The sequence below is a fragment of the Thunnus albacares genome, chromosome 2 (genome assembly GCF_914725855.1).
Source record: "Thunnus albacares chromosome 2, fThuAlb1.1, whole genome shotgun sequence".
NCBI classification, from domain to species: domain Eukaryota; kingdom Metazoa; phylum Chordata; class Actinopteri; order Scombriformes; family Scombridae; genus Thunnus; species Thunnus albacares.
In genome coordinates this window covers 13,372,962-13,397,407 of record NC_058107.1, presented here as the reverse complement: position 1 = coordinate 13,397,407, position 24,446 = coordinate 13,372,962, and the positions used below count along the sequence as shown (strand labels likewise).

The 24,446-nt window shown below is 39.0% G+C and overlaps 1 protein-coding gene across 1 annotated transcript in view; it reads left to right on the top strand.

The window, feature by feature from the left end:
- The window catches only part of si:dkeyp-14d3.1 (transmembrane protein 132C), a 118,822-nt gene that overhangs the window by 21,914 nt on the left and 72,462 nt on the right, over positions 1–24,446 (top strand). Inside the window, exon 2 of the mRNA XM_044366481.1 lies at positions 1,176–2,064. Coding sequence (XP_044222416.1) covers positions 1,176–2,064 — 889 coding nt within the window. The remainder of the gene's footprint in view (positions 1–1,175; positions 2,065–24,446) is intronic.

Genomic DNA, 24,446 nt, shown 5'->3' with positions numbered 1-24,446 from the left:
AACATGATTGAAAACTTCTGCTTGCAGCAGAAATATTGTGTTTTGTCCCAGCCTACTTCACTATTCTTAGTCCACTCACTGCTATAATACACATGTTGAAGTGGCTGTAAACCTTCAGTATGCAACAGTGGGATACCAGGGTATCAGAACTTATACAAATATAAATGTGATACAAAAACCAACCAATCACTTTTTTTTAATACCTTATTTTGAGAAATATAGACATGTTTTTCCCCCTCAAAAGCAAAAATTCTCAAATGTTGCACAAGAAGACATGCAAGAACTTTGCCTAAATACAATAAAATTGCCAAAGTTGTGATTAGAATCAGGAATTATTTGATCAAAGAATAACTAAACAGGATTACAAATGCCAAGGATTCAGTGCCAACATTTAATGGTTGACCATTTTTGACACTTGGTGCGGACACATTTCAGTCAGTTCCAAAACAGTATTAATTTGAATACAAATTCTCAGAAACCTTGGGGCTATGTAGTATTATTCCATCATAGAAGTATTGGTTGGTACATAAACAATGCACAGAGTGGGTGGTCAAAAGGGGTCCCACAGCAAATTTTTTCCCCTGTGGCCCCGTAACAAATTGATCCAGCCATGGCTTTTGATACCCAGCCATAACTGATACTATATGATGATATTACACCGCAACACCCTCAAAATTTAATTCATGATGTGGAGCAATTTCTAATTTGAGAAGCTGGAAGCAGTGAACATACTTGGTTCCAGCTTCAACATTTTGGTTTTGGTTTTGGTTAATGTTAATTGTTTCAACTCTAATTAGAATGCAATGTCTTGGAGGACCAGGCAATGGAAAATATATTAGTCACAATCATCATTCCAGATGTGTGGGCCTTCTGTTTGTTGTGTTTTATACTTTTCACAGTTACACTAGGTAAACACTCAGGGAACTAACCTGCAACATTCTCACAACCTAATGTCCATTGCCAACAACAGTACACAGTGTATGGACAAAGTCAGAGATGATTAAGGGCATGAAAACATATGTGACAAATGAATGAATGTAACGCAATACGATCAGTATAGAGCACCAGAGGTCAACATAGAGGGATTTTACTGCTTCAAATGGCTGTCACTGGCTACTAGCTTCTAGTTTCACTGAAAGCTTGTCCTGATTCAACTCTTCTCTTCTCTTTTGCAGTAGCCAACTGTCGAGTCTTAGAGGGATTACCGAGATATTCCTCCATCCCTACATACCTGCCTGTCAACTACCAGGTGCTCAACGCTGACTTGTCGTTCTTCCTGAAGGAAACCAACCAGGACTTCATGAGGAACTCTAGCCTATTGTCGCGGACTGAGCCCTTCTTCATCTACCAGGCCAGAAGTTTGCCCTCACTGAACGCTAGCTATGGGCCTCTGTCTGTGGAGCAGCCTGTCCCTTTGGAGCTCCTACAGAGCCCAGGCACCTTTCCTGCTTCCTCTGTTTTTACCTTCAACTGGAAGGTGCAGACCTTTATCATGAATAACAGGATTCACCTGGCTAAGCCAAAAGTCCAGGTTCTGTTCTATGTTGCAGGCAGAGACTGGGACGATTACAGTGCCATCGACAAGCTGCCCTGCGTGCATATGTTTGCTTTCCATGAGACCCAGGAGGTGCGTGGCACTTGCCAGCTGAAGGGGGAGCTGGGGCTGTGTGTGGCTGAGCTGGAGCCGTTGGCTAGCTGGTTCAGCCCACCCAGCGTAGTGCCAGGACGCCAGAGGAACCTCGAAGTGTCTGAGGGCACCCCAGTGGAGCTCTACTATATGCTACAGTCCATGGAAGCAGGGGAGTGCCATTCAGAGGAGGCCAGGAAGGAAAGCTTCATCCGCTCAAGCCAGGAAGGGCTGTTTGGGTCCTATACCTCCACACCTCTGAAGAGGATCGGCGGTGTGAGGCTCTACCAGAACCCCACTCCTCCCCCCCTCGCTGAACACAGGCTGGATAATAACTTTATGGTCATGGTGCCAGCCACACCCATGAGACAGAGGGAAACCGTCTCTGCTTTTATCACAGTGTCAGCCTACTCTCCTGTGGAGATGTTTACTCTCAGGTAAGAACGCATTACTTTTTATTCTTCCATGTCATGTCTGGCTGTAGACTTTCTCTGCCAGGGTCAGACAGTAGAAGTCTGTAGCCAGTGTCTGACAGCTGTATATTATTTCATATTCTGTATTTGTCCTTAAAGATTTATGTACACACCACGTTTTTTTGTTTGTTTTTTTTTTAAATTTCCGTTAGCACACACTAAACATCTGTTCTATCCCTTCCTGTTCTCCATGGTCACTTATATTCTGTTTCATTATAAACAGACATTTTTTTCTCATTGACGTAATTTTTCTTATTGCAGTCAGATAACTGAGTGGTTATAAAATATTGATTTGCTCAGAAATGCTCTCTGTTAAACAAGGTGAACAGTAATTCTTGCAATGCTGCATTGAGACCATTGATCAAAACATTATCAATTGTGAAGTCTCTTGACTAAAATAAAACACAGGTGAATGATAACACCTTTATTGTTTGATGGACTTTATAGACATTCAAAAAGACTGATCACAAAGAAAGTTGGAAAAGTGATCTTTATCATCAGTTGTATTCAGACAGGTGCGTAGGAGAATAAGTGATGAGTCATTGTCACGAAATCAGCCCTGCAACACTTAAATGTTTTCAATAGCTGCGCAAAGTTCACGGAAGCGTCCTTCGTCAAGCATTTCATATAAAATCATATAAAAAGAAGCCTTCACATACAGTATATGTACTTGTACATTCTCACAGGGAACAACAACCAGTCCTCCACAAATATTCTTAACGTGTATTGTTAACATGTAGCACCATCACATCCTTGACTCTGAGAATATCATGCTTTGTGACTTTATATCAACATATCAACAGAACAACAATACCAAACTTGTGGTGTATATTATATACGAGTTCTTTGTGCTTTGTAAAAATTTAGAGCCATTTCCATAGTAACCTGATTATAAAGTTCTTTGTTTGTTTTTATCTTGCTACCTTAAACATCATAACTTCAGTCATATAACCAAGCACGTCTTCCATGGCGCGATAGAGGGAGAGAAGGGTTATCTCATGGAAATGGCTTGATTCAGTGAAGCTGCTGATAGGTAGTAATTACAGTGAACAGATGAGACAAAATGATTTAGATAATTAACATGCAATGCAAATGAGGATGTCATTAATTAAAATGCATGTCCATTAGTGTAATGACTGAAGCCGATCTTAATCACACTGGTTCAGAACATTTATAAACCTTACGAGATGCTGCAATAAGGGGTCAAACCAATTTGTCAACCCGCGTAAGGGAAAACAAGCTGTATGCTGAATGGGAGTGTTTCCTGCTTGGGCAAGGTGAAAAGCACAGACGCAATTTCAAAATGAGACATATTAACGTTTATGTAAAGCCCATCCACTCTTGTTTCCTTTTTCCAGTTGTGTACTAATGAAGATCATTTTCCTAGCTAACAATAAAGACACACAGTGTGTGTGCTTTAGGCTGAAAATTGGAGGCAAGGTAAACAAGTTCACAAAAGCTGTGAAGTTTTAACAAGCCAAACAAATTTGCCAGATTTCTATCCTCCCTGTGCTTCATTTAATTAGGACTAGTTGTCCTGAAGTGATAAGACATTCAAAACTTTTTCTTTTTCTAAATTGAGCAACTCTGAATGGTTTCTTTCATCAGTCAAATGAGCAGGCCAGGCTGGCCACAGAGGCAATGCCTGTGGTGCTTTTATTTGGCAGCGTAGCACATGGCAGGCGCAGGTTGGCCATCTGAGAGCGACAGATATGGAAAGGCCTCTGTGTGGTCCTAGGTGATAAGGCTGTCCTCATACATGCATTTGTTAGGACGCTTAATCACCAGAGCGAGAAGACTTTGATCTCTATATTCACAACATCATTATCATCTGTGTACTACACACTTCTGTGTCAGCCATTGTTGGCTGTGTAGCCCTGAATGCAGGATGAGCTTATGATCCTGTGAAATCTGTCAAACAGACCTTTCACTACTTTAGTTTTAAATGTTTATTAGATCCCCAGTTTGGTTTAATAATAAAATCCAAGGCCGAAATTCCTCATTTTCCATTCCGTAGTTTTTCACCGTATTCAGCGTGTAAACAACATATCTGTTAAAATCCTCACTTTCTTTATACAAGTGGATGAAAAACAGTACATTTAAAAAGAAATTAAAATGGCCAGTGAGCCTTTCAGTAATTTTTCCCTCTTCTACAAGTCAGTTTTCACCTTCGTCTCATCCATTATACTGAAAGGCTCATGCTGTGATAGATGTTATGCAATGAAAGCTAATTTCACATATTTTTAATAGCCAATCATCCGACCAATTTATTGCTTTGTGGATGCCCAGCGTGGTACGCATTGCTGGGGTATATTCTGTCTTGACATGTTACTTTTAATTTGATGGGCTCTGATTTGATTTGACCTCCTCTGCGTTAATAGGCTGTGTCACTCAGAAACAGAAAAGTTTTTCTTATTTTAGTTTACTTTCCTCATATTTAAGAGGGATTTTGGTGTGGGGCATTAAATAGATGCTGCTTTTAGTCACTATCATGAGTCATCCTAACATATGAGTACATTTCCATTTCCTGTCTCCTCTGCCTTTGATATGCCATCATTCACTGGAGAGACATGATTTAGATGTGAGTTGAAGGAGAAATCTGTATAAATTAAATTATATAACAGAGATTATTAGGTTTGTAGTTAAGAATGTTTATTTTTACATTTTTAAAGATGCATCATCACCACAACCTGCATGACACTAAGGTGAAAATTGGAGGTGGAGGGATCACCAATGTTCAAAAACATGTCCCTGATAGTGTAAGGTACTTTGGAATAAGAGTGACAATGTTTAGCAAATGTTTATAAGTCAAACTTATTTTAATTTGATGATACAAGCTATCTCTTATTTCTCTTTTTTTTCTTTTTAATGAACTGTGACAGCATTTGTTATTATCCTGTTACCTTGCCCTAGCTGCGGTTGCCCATTGGATGACAATCCATTTCAGGAAGTCATATGTCCTTGGACCTTGGTATGATCTAATGTCTGTGTGTTTGTTACCTTTCATCTTATTTCTCTGTGAAGAGCAGTGCCTCAGTGTCACACGGTGATTATGGGAGACAGTAGCAGCAATTCACATAGACAGAGAGGGGCTATCTCTGAATAACAAACACTAATAACATATTTTAAACCAGTTTGGTTGCATTCTAGTGAGTTTTGTTTACTGGTTTTCTACAGCTGCCTGCAGTGAGCACATTCTGAGAGTGCTACTTTATTTGCATACAGCAGACCATATCTATAAAGGCTGGACATCACTTACACCTGTTTTCATCATACAGTGCACATGTGCAACAGCTGATAATGATGTAATAGCGGCTTGATTATAGTCAATTTGGCTAATTAATTATTACCTCAAAAGGAAAGTTGTAGCATTTTCGAGTGATAATGGACAAATCCTGCAGGGCTTAACACTGGATTTTAAAGCAGATGTGGGACACATTGCTTGACATAAAACACACATCCTAAACATCATAAAAAATGTTTTATTAAATAAAAAATGATGTGTCAGGATCTGTGTGTCTGACCCAACCTTGTTTTCTAGAAGTTATGTTTGCGTTCTGAGAGAGATGCTTCATCAACACAGTGAGGAAAGGTTTTTAATGAATATACGATATCTGCCAAGTGTCAAACTATTCATACTGAGCATATCTCTGCAAAATGCTCACTCACTTACACAGTATGTTTAATTTGTTTTCCCTAAAATATCTTCTCTTGCAATAAAATATCCACTCTATCAACTATAGCATTATTAATGTTTTTTTATAGTTGTGTTTAGGAACTCAAAGCACTTGGTTAAGGTTAGAGAAAAATTATTGTCTTAGATATTAAAAAGTCAAGAGGTACTTGAAGCATGACACACAACGTGTTCACTTTATTATCATTTACCTCCAGCTAAAACCTTTCCCAAACCTTTAAATAACATGCTTTTTTTGGGGGGGGGGTTTTGGGTTTTTTTTTTGCCTCAACCTGACCTGACCCCAGTCTATGGTATCAGAGTCCTCCTGAGCTTCGTACATCCAGCATCCACTCTGACCACCTCCATATGACTCATATGACTTGATGCATAAATATAACGCTTTATTTACTCAAAAAAACATCTCATGTGAACATAATGGAGACAGTTTGTCACGTACGTAACTGGGAAAACAAATTGTTACTATATAAATGTAATTTCTAGGAAACAGGGTTGTTACAGATTAGCCTCTGATTCATCTCAACAATGCACACTTCTTTCCCTATTTTCCTCCTTCTTATCTCTGTATGTCCGTTAATTGGAGTCATAATACACATTTTCACTAAAGCTGAAAAACCTTGAACTCATGCCGACATGTCTACGCCTAAATTGGCGCCGCCTACGGTGCATTTGCCTCCACTTGCACTATACTTTATGCAATTTTTATTTGTCTCAAACTGTCATTACATTATCAAGCAGTTTATCACATACATACAACAGATGTTTCATTTTTATATACAATCCTTTAGACATTTAATTACAAGGTGATGTGAATTTTGTAGAGTTTCCGTGGAGCTACTAAAGACACTGGAAATCATAAAATATATAACATCTAGATGATGATTTAGAAATGTGTTTTCAATATCAAACAACATCATCTTGATGTAATTTATTTTGAACAAAACTGGATTAGGCAAGATTAACTCTTTGATTGCAGTGTGTTCTGTGGTGCAATTCTACATGTAGTCCTTTGCTGTACTCCTGCTTTGATATTTCTCTGCTTTGTTGTGCTGGATGAGAAACAGTATCAAATCATAGTCTACTGTAGGGCTGTTTTATCATGAGCAGGAGTTACTCCTTGTAATAGCTTCAAAGAATAAAGACATTTCTGCACACCAGCAGATTTTGCAGTGTTGCAAGGGAGTCGAATGAAGGGGAAGACATCGAAAAGGCACTTAGGACTTTAATGCCATTAAATTTAATATGCAAGTAATGTATATGCTGGAGTCATTATTATAATATGTTTTCTGGTATCACTGTGTGAGCAATTTAGATTGTTATATGTCATTGATAATTCATTATTATCTCTCAGCATTAGATGGTTCATATGCAAATCAAATGCAATGAAGGAAATGATTTTTAAAAGATATTTTCCTCTTGCAGTCTCCAGTGGCATAAAAAATGAAAACCCAGAGCACAAAAGGAAATTGCTCTATTTTCTGTCTTGGTGCAGTGCTGCCATACAGCAGGACTCACTGTACAGTGAGGGTCATTACATGTACATTATCCTCTCTGACTGTGCTCAGCCACACACACATGCACACACACACACACACACACACACACACACACACATACAAAAAAACCCCAAAAAACACTGAAAACCTTTGTTGCACATATAGTGCTGATTTAAAGATTTGCAGAAAGTTAAAATTCCTGCTGTTTTATGCCTTACAGTAAGAGCTTTGCATCTTCATCACAGTATTACATCTGTGCAGCACTTTTATTTTGCAATATCAAGTGTGTCATGATCAATGATCATTTCCAGCTTGAGGCCATATATTTAGTTCTTACAATTGCCCCCTAAGAATTCTTTGTTTGATCTTGCTCCCTTGGGTGTCATTTGCCTTGCCTTTAAAAGGCGCTCAAATGGGAAAGATTGGACTAAAATTGGTTGCAATTACACAAAATTCAGTGTTGTCATCAGTGCAGCTGTTATTGCTGTGGTTGTACTTTCATCTACTTTTTATACATCTGTGTGTAATAAAAGGATGTGGATGGGTTAACATGCTCTTTGTGTGTCCTTGTGTGTGATGCAGATGTGTGGCAGATGCAAGTGTGTTGTGTGTATGCTTCCATGACTGTCCGTGTGTTTCAACACTGCTGGTCCTCTGCATGCAGTTTGTTTAATCGTTTGCCTCCCGTGGAGAACATTCTACCAAACGTTTGTTTGCAAACAGATTTCAGTAAAACTGTCAGCCTTTTGCAATCTCATTGTGTATGCATGTGTGTGTCCGTGTGTGTTTGTTTGTATGTGCGCAGAATAGTTTGTGCACATGTGTTTGCATGTGTGTACAGGAGTGCTGAGCTCACACTGTGAATACCAAAAGCACTGTATGAGCTACTGTGATGGAATCATCTTTAAAAGGCAGTGCATCAGTGAACAAATTATCCACCATTACGCTTCATTATGTGTGCTGATGGACAACAGCGACTAATGTATGCAAGAAGCAAAGGCCTAAAATATCAGCAGGGCTGGGATAGAATAGAAATGTTTTGTCCTCAGAAGGTTCAAATGTGTTTCCACTTTGATCTAACTTTACAGGCATTTCAACACAGACATTTATATCAACAAAGATGCTGTTTTTACAGCTGGGATTTTAAATATTTAAACCAGAGGGATATTTTTATTTACTTTTGGTTGCATGCTGTTTGGAAAGAATTGCACAGAATATCATTCCTCCTACTGTATTACACTAACTGTGGTGACACATATGGGACAAGTGACCATTTTCACACAAACACATTTCTCTGAATTGCTCTTCATTTCTGACCTGGCACAGCAACAGAATGACCAAGCAAACAAGTGTGTTCTCTAAACCAGGGCTTTCCAACCATTTCAGCAGTGCTGACCATTTCAGAGGGTTTGTAATTCCAGAGTTTAAGTCTTCTTGACACCACTTTAGTACGAACACTGGAAGATGACATTAGGACACATATTCTGGTTGCACGAGGCTACATGCTTGTCAGCAAATCGTGTATGTTTTTTTTTTGGCTGAGGTATGATCTTGCTCTGTTTATTCTCCCAAAACACAAGTAAGCTTTGATATGAGAGGATTCTCTGGATTTTATGAGTTTCTAAACAGAAACCAAAACTTAACTTTATGTGCTCTGTATTTCCTTTTAGTTTTTTACTAAATAAAAAATACAAACATTTAGTGGCCTACCTTGATAACCTATTTTTATTAAAAATCTGGTAAGTCATATCCATAAATATTTTGGGGAATTATGAGGTATAATGCAACACAGAATGTGCTTAGTTCAAGATAATTACTGCAGATTAGTCTATGATAACTTATAAAGTTATATAAGTATCATTAAGCCTTTTTTTTGCAGAATCATATTGTTTCCTTGCAGCCAGTAGGAAATGCTCTGTGTCCCAGTACCGGTCTGCAGCAAGGAAGTTTGGGAAACTCTGCTTTTAAACTTACGGGTAGTCAGATAAACAAGTGATGGGGTGAACATGATGTCTCAGCTCCAAGCTTGTAGCTGCTGGCCACTCATGGCTGGAGGCATGTCAACTGTGGTAAAAAGTCCCAATAAACTAATACTTTGTGGAAATTAATGAATAACAACAACCCAGGTTGAGAAACTGACAAGAACATGTGTATTGTGGTCTTCTCATAAGACCACAATACACAGATCAACTCAGTGGTCACACTCGTATCTGATTCATTATAATATTGTATTGTATTATATTGTAATCTCATTTGAGAGCTGCCATCGCTGGCTATAAACAGGCACAGAATCAGCTGCCACTGGGGTGCTTCTGCAGGGGAGAATATGCGATGAAAGACTAAGAAAATGCCTTGTTGTTTCATTGGCATTGAAGCCATAAGCTATTTTCCTAAAACAGCTCCTACATTTGAAAGTGGGAGAAAGAAGCACTCCAGGGAGCAGATATAGATGATTAAGAAACATATCTGAGAAAGCAGATTTGAACATGTATTAAATAAATCTTGTCAGATGTCTCCTAGTCATTATGAATAATGTCTTTGTAGTTTGTTTATATTTATTTATATGTGAGAAGTTTCAGTTTGATTTGGCATCCTGCAGAAGATTACTTGTGAATTTCAAAAGCAAACTGTCTTTCCCTGTTAAAGTGGCTAATAGTGTCAACAGCAAGAGACTTTCTGGAGCCCTCCTGGATGTCATGATACACATTCCTGCAAAAAAAAAAAACACCAACACAGCACTTGTGAATGTTGCAGAGCTATTTTGTTTTTAGGAGTCTCCTCACGTTTTCATTAAGGCAGTGCGGGGGGCGCTACAAGGTGTCAAACCTTGATGTCTCTTATGTTGAGCTTGCTGATTTAAATTTTCCCCATTATGTTTGTTACATTTTTATTAGCTGGTAGATGTGTGGCCCTGCCAGTAGCTGACTGAGGTCCCGTTAACAAACACTGCTGCCAAAAGCTGAGTACACAGAGCTGCAGCAGCGCTGTAATAGAGCAGAGCATGGCTCCCACATCTAGTTCCCACTCAGCTCCATGGGGGGGGGTCCTATCATAAGCCTAGGCTCCTGCTCAGTGAAAATACACTATTGTACACCCAGGAATAGCATTCATATGCAATTAGACTGTAACACAGATATTATACTGCTTGTTTACTCATCAGGAGGGTTTTATTTCTCCCTTGCAGCTCAATGTTTTCATTCAGACATATGAGATTTATATTTGTGTCTCAATTCTGAACAATTGATGAGACGTTTTCAAAGTCTTAGTTTGGTGTTTTTGAATATGCACATAATTCAGTAGTTTTCACATCCCAGTAAACAATGCAAATCTAAATTTCTTTTATGCAGAATAAAATATGTCCATCTGGTATAAAAAAAGAGGGACAAAATTGAACACAGAAGAAATAAGATACAATGTCAAGACAGTAAATGCACGAGAGGCCATTAAATGTAGGAAATACTGAATCATACTGATATAAGATGTCAGTGTTCATGGGAGAGTTGCGAGAACATGCATCAGTTTGAATTTAATGACAAGCTTCAAAACGTCCCTGGCTGCTCTCTAAGAACATTTTTTGTGAAGACTTTTTTTGCAGCCTTACAATCATAAACTGACTGAAATTGTTGCGTGTAGTTGCAGATGTGGTTACATTTCTCCTAATTTAAAGCTCACTGAACAAACTGAGTGAACAGAGGAAAACATTTAGGGATACAGTATGTTTAAGCTACAACCATTACTAATTGATTGTATCCCAGTGTTTGTATGGATTTATATTCGTGCCTCAATCCTGAGCATGCAGTGTGGCATTTTGGGCATTGAAGAAATATTTTTTGCAGGCACATAAATTATATTTAAAGGAGAAAGTATATGCTCAGTAAATTTATTTGCGTGTTTACTGCTAAAATATCTGCTCAAAATATCCCATCGCTCGCTCAGAACTGAAACATGGCTTTTAAAAAGGTAGGTGAATAATCATTGCTCTTTGATTTTAACATCTGTTTGAGCATCTGCGTTCACCAGTTGTATCACATTTACTTTATAGATAGTTTATCTTTCTGTTTCATCCATTCATTAGATTTGCAACCACCGTGGTCTACTGTTACAGGTAAGATTAGCATGCTAATTGAATGTTGACGAATATTAAATACATTGAACCTCACAATCAAATACCCTGTTTGAAGGCTAATAGAGGCCAAGCCCTCACCACTGATGAATATATTGACAAGATCAGTGCCTCGGAGATCACAATACATTTCCCCCTCTCTACATTATACATGCAACAGTAATTATTTCTTTGTAGGATGACTGAATTAAATTACAATAATTCATCTGTTATTCAGTGTTAATTAATGGGTCATCTTATTCAATCCCCAGTCTTTTACTTACACTATCTTTTGCCCCCCACACTATTATTCCCTTCTAAGCATAAACATGATCAAAGAGTTTTTCTTCTAATTAATTACAGTCCCTAAGCTAGACCCTTACTGTTTCATGTTTAATTTAGGGTCAGTATTTTATGGATTCTTCCGGGCTAATAATAATAGTTGTCCATCTCCTTATACATTTGCCCTCTCTTATGAAGGGCTTCTTATTACAGATGAGCATTCTTAAATAAAAAACAAATGATAGTTTGACGTATCTAGATTTTTGTACACTTATCTTTGTTTTTATCAATTATGTACCACAGTAAAGCAGATATAGATCAGAAAGGCAGAAGTAGAGTTTTTTTTAAAATATATTAAAAGAACCATCCATCCATCTTGCTCCTGATTCTCGTAGAAATATAGACGACTCTTAAACATGGACTCTTTGGCTCAGTTTGAATATGTCGTCCATTAGACCTTGAATGATGCTCACTTTATTAGCACTCGGGAAGTACGGAGATATGATTTAATGCTGTTTCTTGGACGGAGCACAATAAGACTAAATTGAATGGTTTCCTTATTCATTTTCATTGACTTTAATGTGCCCTTAAAACTCTGTAACTGGCACTACAACTGGTTGTATTATATCTTCTCTGACACATGTAGCCACTTGTTCACTGACACTGGCTAATTATATCGGTTAGTTGCATTCTTGCTGTTATGGCAAGTGAATAAAAAGTAGTCAGCAGTTAGAAACATGAGTCTGAAGGGCTCTCTCACTCCTCAATTTTTATGACATCCAGATGAGAAGAGACTCAAATAAAAAGATCTTTCCACCACACATAAATTATCACATGATGAGTGGATCTGTTTTTTTTGATTATATTAACAACACAGAAAATAAAACGTAACAACAAAAAACGTAATTGTTGAAGAACAGCTGCTTGTAAAACTGCCTGCTACAGTTTCTCAAATCAAAACAAAACAATTTGTACACTTGTTTATTACCCATCTGCTCATTAAGAATATGAACTACATTTTACATGGTGTTGTCAGTCCTGTCTAGGGAAAAAATCTGCAGGTGGCCTGTAGTTCTTTTTTATGTGTAATGAAATCTGACAGGACAAGATGTTATCTCTAGTGAAGATTGATGCAAGAATGTCTATATTTGTGCATTCTGTCATTGTCCTTTATCTGTGAACCAAAACAAGACTAAAGAGCCATGCTCACTACTCTGTGAGGCTGTAGGCACAGTGGGGTTTTAAGCTAAATGCTAACATGCTGACAATGATAATGCCAACATGCTGGCGCAGGTATAATGTTAACCACATTCACCATTTTAGTTTAGCGTGTTAGCATGCTAACATTTGCTAATTAGCACTTATCACAAAGTGCAGGTCTTGCTGATGGGAATGTCATTAGGTTTGCAGATGTTCAGTCATAAACCAAAGCATAGAACATATTTAAATTTTGACCTAAGGATGGCACTAGATGAAAAGTTAAGGGATCACTTAAGTGATTAACATTCATCCTTAGGGGGACATGAATGTCTGCAAAAAATGTAATGGTAATCCATCCAGTGGACATTTCTGTGAACCCACAAATGTCAGCCTCATGGTGGCGCTGGAGGAAAAGTCAGGGGATCACTAAAGTCATTAGGATACATCGCTTGGGAACCGTTAATGTCTGTACAAAATTTTATGCCAATCTGTGAATCCAAGAGAACATTTTGACTCGCTGGTGGTACTAGAGTAAAGTCAAGGGATCTCTAAAGTCATTAGGATTCATCCTCTGGGCACCATAATGTCCCTACAAAATTCCACAGCAGTCCATCTAATAGTTGAAATATTTCAGTCTGGAAAAAAGTGGTTGACTGACAAACCACCAACTCAGGAGCCTTGTTGCTAGCTTCGCTAAAAACATCATGACACTGTAAACAGATTTATTTACTTTAATCCTTTCTTAAGTCTTTAAGCTACATCCGAGCGATTATGTGCATTTGAATATAGATTATACATATACAGATGAGAGTGCTATACATTTGAAATTCCCTCCTCACAAGTTTTTCAACCTACTAGTTCCCAAATAATGCAAATACTTTTAGAGCTACATTCTCACCACCAGACAGCTTAAAAAGACAAATGTCTGCAATTCCAAGTTCTAATTTTCCTTGCCATGGCTGTCCTGTTATTTAAATTTGACTTAGTGATTTGGCCTTTCAGGATGCATAATGGCGTGCAATGTGTGAAAAGCCCAAGGACACAAGCTCAACTGGGACCAGTGTAATCAGTGTTTCTCTATTAATTTTAAATTCTCAAAAGCACTGGAAGCCTAGCCAAAAGGCAAAGAGGGACATATTACATTTATTTTTGCCTATTTTAACCTCAATATGATAGGTTATATTTTTGTGACTGTAAAATCAGCATAGTTTTGCACAGTTTTGTTCACCATTACATTTTGTTGTATAAGTTTGTATGACTCATCTATTTTTATCTTGCTCAGGCAGGAGCGCTTTAGTATTTAGAGATGATGTGCCTCTCTTACCCTTTCATGATCCTCAGGTTGGATTTCTTTGGCCTACAGGTTGCCTTGCCAATCTAACACTTTACACATAATCTCTGTCCTGATTCTGATGACCTCTGTGAAAAACCCTGTTGGAAACCACTTCAAATGTAGGATTTACTCTGTTTATCCCTACCTTGTGTGTCATCTAGTGCATCTCTGGCTGGCTGCATTCAGGGATCAGGACAGTAAAATGTGTACCTAGCAACAGCTCTGCTCTCCACAGACAGTGCTACTGTTGTACAGCCCCCTGTGATCACAGTCCCCCAGTGCAGCCCAGCCCCCTCAGACCTGCAACAAATCAATGGTTTCAGGCAGAGCGCCATTATACCTCTATACAATAGGCAGAATTTTCCCTCCCTTTAGTCCTCCCTAGCTACTGTGTAGTGGTGGTTACAAGCATATCATGATTTAAGTATTATACTATGCAACAGAAATACATCAATTTCTACTGTATATGTATAGATCTACTGTACAACATCATGTAGTGGCCCTGGAACAATGTGCCCATATCCACATTCATATGTTAATTAGGGTGCAGTAAACCCTTTGTGTTAATTCAAACCTTTTAATTAAAAACAAATGCCAAATACTTGTAAATCCAAACATGCTGGGTATTTTTTTTTCCTGTTTCCATAGCTACCGACTCATCTCCCTGCCACAGGTGAAACGGGTCATTGTTCTGAGAACTATTCTTTCGCCTGTGACTGACCATCAATCATGACCAGTGTTTCTACGCTGTCTGATGATGTTGCACTGGTACTGAAAGCTTAGGCAAGGGAGTGCAACTTTCCAGATTTCAAACTCAACACTGCACAACTCTATGGAATGAATAAATAAGTATTCAAGTAACCACAACATAAACAACACAAAATGTTGAAGAAAAAGAAACTCTCACTATTAATTGTAATAATTCAGATCCTTTACTTACAGTATATGTAAAAGTGGCAATACCACAGTAAAACAAGTGCTCAATTACATGTAAAAGCCAACATTAAAAACATTACTTAAAGCAGCTATAATCACTATTTCAATGGGTCACGTGACTCAACTCTTTGTTTTGAATTTCTAGTTCCCAAAACTGCTCTCATACCAACATTTCCAGTTGCAGCAGGCAGCTGTGTTCTGTGTTACCTTGCAGAAACTACTTGGACTTTATCCTTCACTACTGGGCTCAAAGATCACATAATTTTAAGTCATATTACAGCTGAACATGAAGCTTAAGCACAGAAGAATAGCCTTTCTGAGTTTTCAGAGATGTATAATCAATCTATTTTTAAAATACATCTCTGGATCAGCTTTTGTTCATATTGATATTAACAGTTCTTGTGTATGAAACAATTATGGTTCTTGTTTATAAAATTATATGTGAAATACATGATGACATATTGGCACTGAGCTAAACTCAGCCCTGACCCAGTGGCAACCTCGACCTCCGATCATATATAGACAGCCTGACAATCTTAACCTGACTGCATAAAATGAGAAATGCTCCTTGACCTCCAAACCAGATCAGTGAGGGATAATCCTGCCTGCACTCTAATGCTAACAGAACACAATGAAGGCAAAGGAGGAGAAACACTTAAAACCTCTCTGAGAGAACTTCACATACCAGAGTGCATCTGAGGATTTCTATTAACAGATCCAAGAAAAACTGGGGGGAGTCTCCACCTGAGTTTTACATCAACAATCCTCAAGACACCAACATCATTGCTCGGTTTTACTAAGTCATAACATTAGAAACAGCCACCTGAACAGAGGCTTGTTACACAATTAACAATACAACAACTTCAATAACTGAATGTAACCTTTGCACACATTTGGGTTTGGTAGATAGTGAGATATTTCATTGGATAAGTGAAAAGTTTGACCTGCTGGTGGTGCTAGATGAAAAGTCTCGGGACAGCATGAATATCTGTAGCACATTTTACAGCAATCCATCCATCAATGATTGTTGAGATATTTCAGTCTGGACCTAAATGATTGACTAACATTGCCATCCACAGAGCCACACCTAAAAATAATTCTGTCTGCCTCGTTATTAACGAAGGCAAGCGTTTGGACAAAGTTCAAATTCACACAAGTCAGGTATATAGGAGAATGAAAAATATGTGTAAACCTGCACACTGTGAAATTAATGGATTTTGTGTTTTTCTTTTAGGATTCATACTATATGCAGCTTTTCTATCTTCAGGCTTTTATTACAGAGCTGTGTGCTAACACAATATAGATTTACATTACTCATTACAAACCACTCCAGTGCAGTACATCCTCTCCTCTATTGCTGTATTGATGCAACTTACCCATAAGCCCCTCTCTCTGTTGGGACATGTCGTTCTTGTGATGTTTTTCTTGTGTCAATATCTCTATATTCTGTTGTGTTTACTTCTGTTAAATCACCTATCGTGAAAAAAGAGAGTTCTTTTTGGCTTTCAGACATAGGTCTCCATTATGGAAAGCTCCATGCTGACTCTGTAAAAACATGACAGGGCCGCTGCTGATAGAGCCACAACGCTTGCAAATCTATAACCTTTTTCCTCCTCAAAACAGTGGCAGCCCCGCTGGAGAGCAGCAGTGACTTGAGAAATAATGTCATCAAGGAAGAAGAGCGTTCACACTCGTCTGCCTCTGTGATTAAAATGACAAACTGTTTATTCTCACAGCTTGATTGCTGACCATCTACAGCACTAGGGAAGTCTTTCCCAGGCGTCAGTAACCCCACTAGTAGTTGTTGAAGGACTATATAACCCTCCAAGTAAATTTTCTTGCAAAGTATGTCTTTAATTATATTTGGAGTATAGTTTTCTGCTGCCTGTTTTACATAGTCTGACAGCATCCAAGCCACTACCATTGCAGCAAAGGGCTTTTGATTTCTCATTTTATTCCTCTTTTCCTCACATGCTGTTGAATTAGTAGGTAATGATGGATTTTCATCCTCTCCTTGCATTGCAAGTAAAAACACGGACTGTCTGTTTTAAATATGACTTGCACATTTCCGGAGGGAAGTACTTGTCTGGAAAGGCCTACAGATAGCACCATCCTGGGCATATGTTTGTTTCCAGTAGCAACGTACAGTACTGTGTACTTATGGAATTGATATGGAAAAGTACTGAAACACATTGAATGAGAAAAAAAGCAGGGTATTCCACTTTTAAGGAGCGAAATTGCACATTTTCTTAATGTGTTTGTGTGAAATTTAATCAAGGAGGGTTTACAGTATCTGTATGAATGTGTGGAAAACATATCCGTTTCTTTTTTTGTCAAGTGTACGATTTTGATAAACCCCTTTCACATTCAGCCATGTAGCCCTAGATGGAAATGGAGCAGAGCTCTGCATTATCAAAATGCAGCTCGCTTCTTTACATTTCATCCTCTTCCTCCTGTAATAATCTTAGGAAGAAACTGTTATTAACCTGAGGAGACCCTGTTCTCGTAAAAGGAATATAGAGATAGAACGTGAAAAGACTTAAAGATTAGATTTTATGCCAGGAAGTTGCGGTGGGATAATGTAATATTTGGCTTGCACTTACAGTATGGAGCTTGGGGTTCTTGTTTCAATGACTGATTTGATGGAGATGTTGTACTTCACGACTAAATCATATCTCGATAATGCTAACATACGGTCTGACTGCAAATCAAACAATGTTATGCTTTTAGTTTGTCAGTCTACAGGAGGTATTCTGCTCAACATTTACTGCTCATCTCACTCTCATTCAAACACCTAGGGATTTGACCACTCAGATGCCGTACTCTGGCATTTCACATGCACTTCCAAATTTGGTTATGTTATTCAACTGTCTGGCATTTCCAAAGGTCACAACCTTTACTTGTTCATTTGGTGCCTTCGATGTCAATGTTTCTGTGTTCAACATGAGTTTTTCCTGGGCAGATGTCAGAGGTCTGGGCCTTGTTAGGGCTGCAGAAGGGGCTGATCGGCACAACCAATCAATTCTCTGCAGGTCCTCAGTGATCTTTTCTGCCTGCCTCTCCCTCCTTGATCTCCCAGACCTAATCAATGCACCTACGGTTTACCCAACAGGCTGCAGAATTACAGTTCCAGCAGGACTGTTAAGAGATGTGCTGCTCCGCTGCAAGGACTCTTTGACAAGCCCATTGGCACCAAAGCAAGAGAAAATAACACAGTAAAAGAGCTGACCCCAACTTTCTCACTGTCACATTAAAAATTCAAATCGCTCTCTTGTTTCACTGCGGTTTAGCTCTTTACAGTGCACTCTACAGTATGTGTTCTCCCGCAGAGAGCAGGCATGTCCTCTGCAGTATGTATTTAGCTTAGACAGACATTGAGAATATGACAACTCCTCTTGGAGCATTAGGCACTATCTAACAGTGGGGAAGGGGAAGCGGAGCAAAGAGGTTGGTCTGAGTGGCTAAAGACTGAGAGACATGAACCATGGTGGCCTCTTTCTCTCCTGTGAGAGGAGCTTGCAGGCCCATCCTGCAGCAGGAAGGTTAGGGATTCATCATTGACCAGAAAATTAAAGTGTGTGTGTGATCAGGGTGGCTGGCCCAGCGCTGGGCTAAATGGAAGACTAATGGGTAGTGGGAGCAGGCCTGACGGGCTCTGAGGAGCCCTGTTCTCTCTCCCTCCACCTGTCATCCATCACATTTCCAGCTGATACTGGGAGATAGCTGTGGCACACTGGTGGGAGGGGGGCCAAAGGAACAGGCAGGGAGGGGGGCACCAGCTGGCTTCGGGATGGGGACAGGGATGCGGCGACTGTATGCCATTCGGAGCAGTCAGTGTTTAGCGGCCATTCTTATCCACAGATTGAGGCAAAGAGGAGCCTGTCTGTTCAGGTCACAATGATACCAGAGGCTGCACTCAGACTAAAAGTAGTACCAACAATTCAGAGCATTCTGTGCACATCTTCTGAGCTAATTAGAATTTTCAAAATGTTAATGAAGTATTTTGATTTTATTATGAAACACCAAAGGGATGAAAGAGGGATAAAGTGACTGACAGTACCAGAGAAGGCAAAGAATGGCTTAGTGACCATCGTGATTAGCATTGCAGCTTACGTAAGTACTGTAGATTAGAGCATTTTGTGTCATTGTCAGTATAAAAGACATAATGATATTCATAAAACAGGGTGAAGGTTCAGCTGTGGAGGCTTCAGAGGAACCTTTTCACATAATCATTGGCTCTGCTTTTTTCTCTATGGGACAGAGGACACCAGAGGAAGTTCAACAAAAGCCAGTGAAATGGCTTTTGAAAGTCTTTTTATATCAGCCCAGATTAGGGTTCTTTTAAAACAGATGTCACCTTGAGGGCAAAGAAAAGAGATTATGGATTTTTTTGATCACCTTTCTACTAGTGAGTCCTTCACCGCAGCAAAGCATCGAGACTCCCCATGCAGGCACAATGGTCCTTAGATTGAATAACAATAATCTAAAAAGGTATCCTTTTACTGTACTGAATAGGGAACAAATCATCAAAAAATAAAGAACAGAGCAATATGAGTAGAATATAAAATGATGTTATGTGGATTTAATGGATGGCAAGCCGAAGCATCAGTATCAACACAGAAGAGGCTGGTAACTTGCCAAAATTTTGTTGTGTAATTGTCTTGGCAAAAGTTATTGCTAATTATTTCACAGTACATGTTGGTGCCATTACGGTTGAGGTGCCTTTGTATCAGCATGTCAGAATAACACATAACTATGATGACAGATTATTGTTCCTCCTACTGCTGGGATAAATGTGAATTTAAATGGCACCCTGCTGTGCCAAGTTCACAGCTGTATGTAGCGTAATAGGGGCTCTATTTGTGTTTCTTGTCAGAAGTGATACTCCCCTGTATATTACATTGTAATGCAGGTCTACAGTCCTATAAATGTATAATTTTAGATTGTTGATTGGACTCTATGGTAATCATTGAGGCTGCTTTTTGTGATTTTTTGGATTGTAGTTTTTAAAATGATCACTTTCCCATTTACGGTATGCCAATGTAAAGTAATAGATGCTTAACACAAGCAACTATAGAGGTATTCTCAACAAGAACTGATTATGATTTCATTTATTTGGCTCCGCCAACACAAATAGTTCCGTGACTGGACTGTTGCCAAGCAACACATAAACATTTTCCTGCACACTAGTTTGCTACTTTGTGTAGATCTACCGTGGATGTATAATAAGAACTGGGTAGGGCGCTGCTGCTCAGCCTTGCAGCCAATTTTTCCCAGTGGCCACTCATGCTATTGCAGCGAAAAATCCCCCCTGCGGACCAAAAACCATTTTCCCCATAGACCACTATTGTAAATGAGACGTCTGTAAAACTGTTTGAGGTTTTATAATCATAAAATTTTCCTTGAGCCAAAAAAAGTGATTTAAATATCTGTGACGTCATCACAATGTAAAATCTATGGGCCAAGCGGGAACTCGAGGGCGGGGCCAGCAGGGGGAAACACTTCTGTGCATATTCAGTGGGCCACACAACATGGAAACAAACCCAGAAGCTAGAAACTTTTTTTGTTGTATGCACCAGCTGAGCAATTCTTATAGGACTGAATGGGCACCATTTTTAGTTTGGTATCCAGCTCTTATAATACATCCATGAGGTCTACACATTACTGCAGGCCAGATACTTTGTATTGTGTACATTTATCTGTCTATTTCCATTTATTGTGCAACCAGTGAAATAAGAGTCTGTTGACAGTCGCTTTGGTGGCATGTGTGATTCTGATGAGTTAACAGCTTGATCAGACAGTGCGTCGCTCCATCATCTCCTGCTCTCCATGGATGGTGTCCTGTAACTTTTTAGCAAGCTTTTCAGACCTGCAAGACAAACAAGTTTTTTGTTTATCTGTATATTTTTTATGCTCCGTGACTCATTATATATCACAATTCACATTGTAGTCTCTGTATGTTTATATAAAGCATCTCACCTTCTGTATACCCACTCACTGACATGATCTCCCTTGCCTCAAGTCCCGCATTAGACAGTTTCTGTATGGTAGTGGCTCTCAGGCTGCGGTTGTTGTAAGACGTGTGTGTCCCTACCTCTTTGCACATCCTGGGTAACATCTGTGACAGCAGGTTTACTCCCAGGGGAATGGTGGTATACCAGAAGCTGTCTGTCGGAGCTGTTACCCTCCTGGGCTGCAGATAGAGGGCTTTTGCACCAGGCGGAATTTTTCTCAGGAATTTTTCAAAAGATGCTACCCAGCAGAGGGGATTTCCTCGCCCCTCAAACATAGCGGCCCTCCGATTTTCTCTGTCTCTCTCCAGTAGGTCTTTATGATTTTGGTTTCGTCGTTGAATGTCATGGTGAAATACTTTGCTGCATTCTCGTCACGTTTTATGATGAATAAGTCAGGGTTGAGATCCCGATTCCCCTTTTTACCCCTGCGTCCAAAGTCCAACTGAATATTGTACCAGACCTTGTTCATTAAACTTTTCGGATTGTCTGGACTTAGTGTTGCAGAATAGAGTCTTCAGGTGAAATTGGGGGATGGTGTGTTGTTTCGTCTTTCCCTGCCCTTCTAATCTCTTTTACAACACCTTTGAAAGCATTATTAGCTGATATGAATCCTGAGTCCTGCATTAAATTCCATGAACGGCTAACCGGAGGCTCATTGATATAACGATTTAAACCAGCCCGAAGTCCAAGGTAGCTGCTGATGCTGTAGAACTCCACTTTAGTTGTCCAGATGGATCCATAAAACTGCCTCAAGACTGTATTCAGCTCAGTCTTCTTAACAGACTGAATGTCGATGTTTATATTTTTGAGATTTAGCCAAGTCTGAAAGCAGTTCAAAGCCCATGTTGTTTGCCTTACAGTGTTAGCCTCACTTTTGCTCTTTAACTTATCTATGTCAGCTGATGCCATATGAGCACATCTGGAGGTTTGCATTGAAGCTTCCAGACTTCTTTCCTTTCCTTCGTCCTCTTCTGACAACCATTCATAATTTGACTCAAATGTTATTTGTGGAAATATGTTCATCTGTATAGTACAAAGTTTGTTACAATCTTAGCTAGGTAACAACCGTTAATGTAATTAACAGTCATTAGAAAACCTGTAAAGCAGAGGGATACATGTTTAGTCAGAAGTCCCAGTACTGTTATATTCTACATCAGCTCTCACGGAAAGCCTCTTGTCCAATCAAATTACTTGGCCTGAACTAACTGTTGTATAAAACTGCAATAATAGCTAATGGATAGTTCTGCTCTAGTTCTAGTTCTCAATGAAGGCAAATGTTTCAAGCCCCCCTCCACTCCAAAATATGTTTTTCTCCTTGTTCCTACTGTTGGATGTTTGAGCGTCACTGTGCAGAATGATGTATGTGCAGAGTTTGATGCTAGAGGGCTGTTCTCACATTCGTCTGCTGGAAGTAGAAAGTTTCTCTGTGTTCATCGAAAGTCTGATGTTAAAGGGTGGGCCTACAAACACAATTTGTGACATTATAACTAGTTAGGAGCCAATTGTGATCCAGTATACAACTTGCACAAACGTGATGTGGAAACTTGAAGCCTCCAGTGCACATACACTGAGAATGGACTTTTCAGTGAAATAGGAGACATATTGTGTCCCACAATTAAACTTTTAAAATGAAAAATATTTGCATATTCATGGGATCTGGAATTTTTAATGAGGGAGAAGGAGTAGATGCCATTTTAAGGATTTTAACAGGATAATTATATTTAATTGTGTGAAAATCATATCTAACACACATTATTTTTCCAAGCAAAGCATTTTTATATATCATAATACATGTCTGGAGGGGATCCTTAAGTATATATATGATGGTCACCAAGTCATGTATGTTCTCCACAGCATATTGATGCTTGTGAGGAACACTGTAACGTTTACATCATATTTCCACTGGGTTTTCATAAGTGATGTATTGGTTTTCACAAATGGCACACCCACCAAATTAAAGCAAATGGATCTCAAAGGCTGTTGCAACCATTGCACACCCCTGGGAGGGAACATACAGTTAACTGGCAAAATATTTTCACATTCATTGATTGTACAGCAGCTTTTCTTGCTCTTATATCTCACCCACTGCAGGAGGACGGAAGACAAATGAAATGCCTGCTCCATTCAGTCTCGTTGGTTATTTTACCAGCTGCTCAGCAGGGCAGTAATGAGTAGTAAGGGGCATCCATATACCAGAATTAGTCAGTGTGGGCCCCATTCCTGATTTCATTCACCTGTGCAAACAATTTAGATTATCTTTGGTTATGCCAAAATTTGTCCAGATGTGAACCTAATATCAAACTGTGTGCTAACTTCAAAGAGGAATGTTATGCTAGAGGAAGATATAGAACAGGGCTAACAGCTGCTTCTCCATCCAATCAGATAATCAAAATATTTTTACATTTGACAGTGGCACAGAATGACATGTCTTAACACTAGCACCTAGTGCTAGTGTTAAAAGTTTGTGACTGACAAAGGAAAACAATGGTTGCCTCAGGTTGCCTTTCAATTCCTCGGAGCCCACTACTTCCTTAGTCCACTGAAAATAATTGGATCAAGAGGTTAATTATTCATCTCACCTTTGATGCCTTGAATAGGTGACTCAAGGGGGCTGAATTTTGAATCACCAAAATAAAAACACTTAATGTTGACAGCCTTGAATACGTTAATTGATTAGATCTTGATTAAATTTTCATAACACACCTTTATGTGTATTTGTAATTTTGGTGAAAGGGCATTGAAATTTTCTAGGGACTGGCAAGGGAGGGGAAAAATAACCTCCCGAAGCCAGGCCTAAAACAGTATTGTGATGAGAGGAGCAGAACACACTGCAAATTAACTTAGATGAGATGAGTGAGTAAGATACGATACGATACCTTATTCAAAAAGAAGCTCTAATTTTCTCTGCATTAATTTTTGACTTACTAATGAGTAAAAATTTATTCAAGTACCTGACAATTAATTTCCTCGTATAATTCATGTACATCATGATATGGAGCCTTGTAGGGTCCTATATGACAGATCAACTTCAGTGATTATAGCACCCAGTTGACTTAATGACTGTTATGAGAAGTTAACATGGGACAGTTTGGCGTGTAAAAGTGTAAAATTGCCAACATTGCCATACAGTAAAAAGTTCTTCGATATGTTTCTTTATGTGATTTCTGCTGTCCTCTCCTCACACATTCCCTCCCTCATCTCTTCCTGGTTTTCAGTGTATCATCTTGTACGGCAGTGGCTCTTGACACTTTTGTGTACTGTAGCTGTTAAAATGCAAATTTCACAGGAT